Below are 7,903 nucleotides of genomic sequence, written 5' to 3' on the forward strand. Positions count from 1 at the left end.
TTGGGATAAAAAATCTGCCTCAATTTTTCTTGTAATGTTCTTCCCATGTTTTCTTGCAATAATTCCATGTACGTTCAGCTCAGTCTCCAATTAATTATGAATAATACACAGTTTTTTAACGGCCTCCATTTTGGTTTTCCTGTTTTCTGGTGATGATGAAGTACACAGTTTTTTATTGCATCCAGCTTACACTTATTCACTTAACCCTATATTGTCATAGTAAACAAGCTTTGAATCCCTTTTCTAATGCCTCTCCATCCAAGTTCTTCCCTATGAACACAATCTTGTTAATTCTTGGTTCATCTGGAGCCCACAATCTATCAGGGGAGCCTTGGAATATGTCATGAACTCCCTGTTCCATCAATAAAACACAGCATACAAAACAAATCAATGTCACTCTACCAAAAGCATCAAAGACGATAGTAAATATTACGATTAGAACAGCTTAAAAAACAACTATGCAATTGGTTGTAAATCATTATGCATCTCAAAACACACGCACACAGGTGCGCATGCATGCATGCTTATTAGTTAAGGGCATCATAATCTCTTGATATACATTATAAATAATATCATTAATCATGTGCTTAAGATTTACGGCTAGAGTGCATCAAATTAAAGGATAGTGATGTGAAAACAAATAGTATCAATATTTTATAAAGAAAACCTATCAAATAGAAATGAATGAACATAGTATATATTCATCTGTAAAATGGATCAAAGTTCCATGTGATGAGACAGGAACAAAGAAGCTGCCAGGAGCAGGGGCCAGGGGGAATTAAGATCAAAAGACAGATCTTGGAATGGCAGAACCTACCTGGAAGACAAATCTTTCATTCATGCCCTGAACAGATAGAAGACCTTTCATACGATATATGTCATCACTACGCTCCAATAGTAATGTACCTAACCAAATATTAGCCTGCAATAGACAGTAAAAGCTTAGCAGTCTGTACAAATTCATGTCACTTCAACATAGATAAATGCAATATGCAATTAAATCATTCCTACAAGGGGTAACGAAAAAGGAAAAAAAAAATATGAATGGACTGTATTCATCTTGATCAGGTCAAATTGTGAAGGTGAAGCTTTGAGAACAATCGCAAATGGCAGTAGAGTACAAATGGTTCAAAAATAAATGCACAAGAACGTGAAAGCCAACCTTCTCAAGATCCAGGTTTCCTTCACAAACTATGCTGACAGAAGAAACGCCAGGGTCATGACTATGATGATGAGCATGATCGTCAGCATGATGATCTGCACACAACAATGTCAAACACATTAATCATTTCTCTCTAGAAGTCCCAAGATCTGCATTTTTAATAGATAAGACAGACTCCCCAATATGCATCAGATTGTGATTCTTCTAGAAATGCTCCCCAGTGAAACATTCACAAATTTCCACACAAAAAAGAACCAACATGTAGCAAGTAGCAACTAACTCTGACAAGGCAAGGATAAAACAAATAGGGAAAACTAAAATTTGAAACTTTGTCTAATATTGAAAGAAACCAGTCATAACATCATGGCCCATGTCATATAATCATGTTAATACCCACCAACAACAAGAAAATCAAGAAAATAAATGAAGTATTATTTATTATAAGATAATCTCCTTGGAATTTACTAAAAAGACTTACCATGTTTGTGCTCATGTTCACCATGATGATGATGGTGATCATGGTCATGGTCATGCTCATGATCATGGTCATGGTCATGGTCTTCCTTTGAACCATCAACATTGACAGCACTCTCAATCCTAGAAAATTCCAGTTTATGTTAGTTAATAACATCCAAGGATACAGTTGAATTACAAGATAGATGTACCAATGTAAGAGACGGAAATATTTGCGAAGGACCTTAATATAGTAAGCAACAGAAAGAATAGGAAATCTAATGATACATAAATAAGAATTGATGTGACAAAGTTCCAAAAAAAATGAAATGACATTGAAGTAGGCAACCTCTACAACAACTTTGAGAACAAGATCCCACACAAGCAAGAAAACTTTGTTGATGTAGAACGGATAATGGTATTTTACCATTTCAACCTATTTGATACACTTCTAAGCAACAGAACTTAACATTTCTACAAACTTTTAAAGTAGTACACCAAATAAAAAAACAAAGTGGAGTTAAAAAATGAAAAGGAAAAAAAGCATTTACCTAATGAAGGCTTGCTTTTAGTCTTATATATTCTTTCTTTTTCTGATAAGTGCTTTTAGTCCTATATGGCTGACCAGATAGTGATGCACCTTTTTGTCAAAATCACCATGAAAGACCCCATCCCAAGCCTCAAGGTTCTACAAGACAGATGTTTTACTTGTATAAAAGCACACAAGGGCCTTCCGATCCATTAATATAAGAAGGCACTCCCAGCACTTCTTTCGCATCCTTCATGACCCAAACCTTCCACCATCCTAGCAGCACAAATCTTTCACTCTGCCTAGTAGAGGGGTCATAAAATTCAACTCTGATGGCAGTAGGGCAGCAACATGGGAACTCTAGGACCTTCTGGAATGGAGGGAGTGTAGAGACAAAAAATGTAGTAGAGCAATATTTTCAGGCCCAATAGGCACTAGGAACTCCCTAAGAGAGATTTTGGCAATCCTGTAAGGCTTGAGGCTGGCAAAATAAATGAACATGGAAAAGATAATTATAGAAGGTGATTCAAAAGTAGTGATTGGTTAGCTAAAGTACGATGATCAAGTGTCATGGTATTACAGGAAAGCACTAAAGGAAATTAGATAGTTGACTAGGAGTTTTGGAGGTAACAGTTCAGTGGATTCAAATGTCAGCAAATAGTCTGGCTCATGCTTTAGCCAAAAGGGGTGATGAACTTTTTTGGGATCAACTATAAGGTATGATATAAATGAAAGGGGGTAGTTAGAATATTCTAGCCTATACTTGAGATGTAGGAAATTTAAGAACCTCAAATTAGTGATTTAAAAGGCGCACCTAGGTGCACAGGCGAGGCGCATTTCAGGGTAGGTGGTGCCTCGCCCGGGTCCTAAGTGCAACCCTTTAAAAAGGAGCACACCTGGTGCGCCTTGCGCCTCTCAGCCCAGGCGTGCGCCTTTTGAAACTTTGACGCTTTTTTGCTTTTATTTGTGTCTAGCAGTTCACTCGCTCACCGAAGCTTTGATAACCCCCTATTTGGTAATGTTGTTCATTCATTCATCCTAATAAAATGTCTTCTTAAAAAGCAATTAAAATTATAAAATCATTATTTTTTGTATGAGAACTAAGAATTTAATACCTAACATGGACTTGTTTGGGCTTTGCCTCAAGGGGTGTGGTACAAAGGCGGCTCGTAGAATCAGGAATGTAATATGTTTTACTACATCACATTAGCTACTTGAAGTAATGCAATTGAGAAAAAAAGAGATTGTGGGCTTCAAGTTACATTATTTCCCTCTATCTCCAAGCAGTCAGCTACCAAGGCTTTATACGACTGTTTTTCTGTATGGTGCCTTACTGTACATGAGAACACACCTGTACATGCTTCCTGTCTGGACTGATATATAATACATACTTTCCCTTTTTTCAAAATGAAGCACCCTTAAAATACAGAACTAAAGCACATCTGAACTTTTTAAGCATTTATGGATATAGAAATTAAAAGAAGGGCACCTTCAAATGGCCTAAATGGAAATTGTGAAGAGAGGTAGAACAAATGCAAAGGACAGGAACCCACTGTCCAGTCAGTTGCATCTAGGAGATTTTCTAGGTCAAAGCACCAAGAAAGAATCAAATAATGTTCAATGAATTTACATGCATGCTGCAGTATCAGAAAATATACAGATTTAATTGAATGCATCCAACACACATGAGCTTATGAATGGTTTCAAAATAATTAACATATTCAAGTCAATTAAGCTTTGTCCGGTTATCCCAACTATATGGAGTCAGCTACATGAATCCTGCTCTGTCATTCCACACACAAACTGACAATTCAGTATTCATGTTCATAGAGTTGGGCAAAAAGTTTTAACACGGGCTGCCTACCTGACAGAACCAACCTCCTCCTTTATCCAGGCTTGGAACTAGAACCATGGATAAGGCCAATACTGGTGACTTTTCTAAAGGATTTAATATATATGCCATTACCCAATGTTGGTCCCCCTTATCTGAGCTCTTGGAGGGGGTGGACTGATATGGACCTAACCTTTGGCAATTTTTAGCACAAATTGGCTGCTCATTGACTTGAACCCGTCTTATCATGCCTGTCAGCCCAAAACTCCAGCTAGCTGAGACCAACATTAGGTAATGGCCATTTTATCTCTAAACCAGTGCAAGAATTAAGAAAGAGAAATATAACCTTTCCAAGTCAAACCCTCCAATCCCGAGAACATAGTCCAAATCAACTTTTCCAAATTCAGTTCGCTTTAGATGAGCCATGCTATTTATGGTCTGTAGTGCAATACAAAAATACAAGAAATTAAAATATTAGACTGAAAGAGGTACTGACATAATGCATAAGGTCAAATTAAAATAAGAAAGAAATACAATTTCTAACCTTTATCTGCTGGATCAAGGAAGCAACTTCTCGCTCACTAACAAGGTCAATCTAGAGCAATGCAGATTAGAAAATCATAATTTAGAAGCATATTTTACATATCCTTAGAAAACTAAAAGAAGCTTAATTATTATCTATGGTAAAATAAATAACAGAGATAATGGTTGCAACAATTAAAAAAAAAGCTCCTAGCCAAAGTGACCAAAGCCAATTACTATCTCTTTCCATAACATAATGCCCCTATCCATGACTTCAGTAAAATGTCTGAACCAGCCTAAGGATTCCAAGAAATTTAACTCCCTACCTATGCTTCCCAATGTCCAACTGATCAAAATCCAAATTCTAAAGTGAAATAACATAAGGTTATACATTCTCTACCTTGTTTACTATAATCCGGTCTGCATAAGCAATTTGTTCAACTGCCTCATTTACTACTCCTTTGGGTTTAACCTCATCCAGGTGAAAACCAGCATGTTTTGCATCAACCAAGGTTACAACACCATCTAGCTTGACATCATTGAAAACTTCGTCTTCAGCATAAAATGTTTGGATGATTGGTGAAGGATTTGCTAAGCCTGCAAGGATGTAGAATAGAATCAAGAAATACACAATGACTATAGAATGATCAGAGAAAGCACCTAACTTAGAAACACGGAATTCCAGCAGAAGGTTCGATTGAAAAAATAGTAAATTTGAATAGTTTATATGAAAATAATGGGGAAATCTTAACAGAATCATGTTTGTGAGTGGTGAGTTCTGCTAATATTAAGATATTCAGAGAAAAGGCAGATGCAACAAGAAGAATATTATACATTACTGGGTATATCTGATTAAATACTCCCACTCTTACTATCTATCAAAAAAATACTCCCACTCTTACTAAAAAAAGATTATATACTCCCACAGGTCTAACAAATGCCTTTTACCAATTTCATTTCATGACAAATTCTGAAGAAAAGCTTTATGCAAATACAAATAAGTTGCAAATTTTATCACCTTATCTCTGAAGTCTGAACCATGCATAAATCATAAAACCAAATTTCAATTGAACGGGAATCTCTTCTCATGTAATATATAAATTGAAGAAAAGAAACTCAACTCATCAAAGTCATATGCCAACTATTGGTAGGCTAGTACCTTTGGGGAGGTAGCATCTCATGCCTCCTCCAAGGCTGGTTGCACTTCCCCTTTTTTATCTCTTTAATAAAATTGCCTAATCATTCATCAAAAAAACTATTGGTAGGCTAGATAAATCCTGTTCCTCCATTATCAAGAGTCAAACCCATGTGAACAAGAAAAGAAGCTCTGGATCCTTAATATCTATCAAGGTGTCAGAATTCATTATCCAAAAACAATATCCTTGCAGTTTGCACTACAAATATGAGGGATGAACAGAAGTTCTTAACAATGGCAATTATGAGCATTTGGTATAATGTAATTTTATTCTGGAAAATACGTAATTACCGCAATACTGTGCAATAACAAAAGAGACATCAAAAATTTCAATAAACAGCTAGCTACACACTCCGGGGGAGAGTCAAATAAATAGCAGTAAAGCTGTCCAATGGTGTTGAAATCTGTAGACTGTAGAGCTTATCATATCTCTTATCTCTTCCAAATTCCCTAAAGGCATATCAAATAACAAATTAACAATAAAATGCATTGTTGCAGTTAAGTATATTAACTGCACTACAAGATGAGCCAACCTGTAGTTTCTATTACAATATGATCAAATTTTCCTTTCTTCTTAGCAACCAACTCTGAAATCATACGAACAAGATCACCCCTAACAGTGCAGCAGAGACAACCATTATTGAGCATGATTATGTCCTCAGCTCCAGTGGTCTTGGCAGCAACTAAAGAGCCATCAATATCCACCTCCCCGAACTGCAAATCAAATTAGCGAAAATTAAATTCCACACCAAGTAATGAGCAAGATAATGGTTAAATCCCATAACTGGGTTATATGGCGACTGGCATCATAAAATACAGCCTAAGTTATAGGCAAACGATCAGAATTACCAAACAGAACGAAAAGTAATTACTCAATTAAATTACAAAATGCAGAAAAAATAAAATATTAACAAACAATTAAAAAGCAAACCCATACCTCGTTCTCAATCACTGCTATGCGCTTCCCATGGTTAGCAGTCAATATATGGTTAAGCAAAGTTGTCTGTTCAAACCAAAAACCAAACAAAAGAATATCATAAAAACCCATCTTTGCAATTCCCAATAAATGCATGCACTCCAAGAAATTGCAAAAATAATTAAATAAATAAATTCAGATGCAGTGAATAAGAATGCACTATAAATGTCTCTGCATTCCCCTACAAAGGTATACAGCCCAATAGTCCACCCTTTACAAGACCCAGATAGCCGGGACCAACATTGGGTAATGGCCCTTCGAATAAGAATCGACATCTGTGCTTCCATATCAAAACTGAATTCCAGTAACACAACAGAAAGACATTTATTTCTTGTTACTCGAATTGCAAATAAACCAGGGAAAAAAAGAAAACAAATAACATATAAAGGGTTATTATTCAGAGTACCTTCCCCGAACCCAAAAATCCAGTAATGATAGTTGCGGGAATTCGGTCGTCAGGAGGAATCTTAGTCAAAACATCCGAGCTATCGTTCTCTGTTGTAGCAGCTGCCACTGTGAAAGTACGAACTCGTCTCTTCGTTTTAGTGAAGCTCGAGACCAATTTCACATCGACTGAAGATATTTGGAAGCATAGAGGCTTCGTTCTCCATACGAGAGGGAGCAGTGTGGTCCGGGCCCTAAGGGTATTTACCTGTCGTCTGGCTAATCCAACGAAGGTAGTTGCCAAGTCCAGGGACATAGCAGCCATGGCTGTCTGTTCGACACTTCTAGTTGCAGAGGCGATATATCAAGAGTGAAAGAGAGAGACTGCGAGAGTGGAGCAGAGGAATTTGGATGTAAAGATATTTTCAAGAGGATCTTAATATCTTATCCTGAAATTTCAAGACCCTCCGTAAATGATATTATTAGCTTTCTGTGTAACTTGTAGCTGCAACGAGGTCTAGGGCGACAGGGCGTTCGGCCGCTTCGCATCTGCTGGTTTTCTTGTCCCCAATAGAATATGGACAGGTCAGCCATGAAAATAAATGGAGGATAACTCGCAAAGATCCCCTGTAATTTACATGTGTAAATCGACCCGCGGGCCGTGCTTCCCTTTCCTCGTATGCTTCTTCGGTTTTTGATATTTTGATTTTTTTTATTTTTCTGTTAAAATATTTTACTTTCGTTAATTCAATAATTTCTTTAAGTCTTGGGAATAAATTAGAAAAATAAAAAATATAATAAAGAAATTAAAAAATACTTAAATAGTTAAAAAATACAAAATAAACAATAAA

The 7,903-nt window shown here is 36.5% G+C and overlaps 1 protein-coding gene across 2 annotated transcripts; it reads right to left on the reverse strand.

The window, feature by feature from the left end:
* On the reverse strand, nucleotides 1–7,619 carry LOC104588595 (uncharacterized). 2 transcript variants are annotated; one of them, XM_010246596.2, is made up of 11 exons: nucleotides 7,075–7,214; nucleotides 6,854–6,962; nucleotides 6,630–6,695; nucleotides 6,226–6,406; nucleotides 4,898–5,094; nucleotides 4,520–4,570; nucleotides 4,322–4,413; nucleotides 1,641–1,759; nucleotides 1,163–1,257; nucleotides 818–922; nucleotides 1–352 (listed from the first exon to the last, which is right to left on the reverse strand). In XM_010246596.2, the coding sequence occupies exons 2-11, from the start codon at nucleotides 6,953–6,955 to the stop codon at nucleotides 215–217; spliced, it is 1,146 nt and encodes a 381-aa protein (XP_010244898.1). In that variant the 5' UTR covers nucleotides 6,956–6,962; nucleotides 7,075–7,214; the 3' UTR covers nucleotides 1–214. The 2 variants fall into 2 exon arrangements, with proteins under 2 accessions (XP_010244898.1, XP_010244897.1); XM_010246595.3 differs by lacking the exon at nucleotides 6,854–6,962 and having other exon boundaries at nucleotides 7,075–7,619.
* Nucleotides 7,620–7,903: the final 284 nt, after the last annotated feature.

The sequence above is a fragment of the Nelumbo nucifera genome, chromosome 2, assembly GCF_055504915.1.
Source record: "Nelumbo nucifera cultivar China Antique chromosome 2, China Antique-T2T, whole genome shotgun sequence".
NCBI classification, from domain to species: Eukaryota; Viridiplantae; Streptophyta; class Magnoliopsida; order Proteales; family Nelumbonaceae; genus Nelumbo; species Nelumbo nucifera.

Coding starts and splice junctions, on each gene's coding strand:
- LOC104588595 (XM_010246595.3), bottom strand. CDS start 7,377: ATGGCTGCTATGTCCCTGGACTTGGCAACTACCTTCGTTGGATTAGCC. Junction 4,414..4,519: donor CCTTGATCCAGCAGATAAAG/GTTAGAAATTGT, acceptor ATTGCACTACAG/ACCATAAATAGCATGGCTCA. Junction 923..1,162: donor GAAACCTGGATCTTGAGAAG/GTTGGCTTTCAC, acceptor TGTCTATTGCAG/GCTAATATTTGGTTAGGTAC.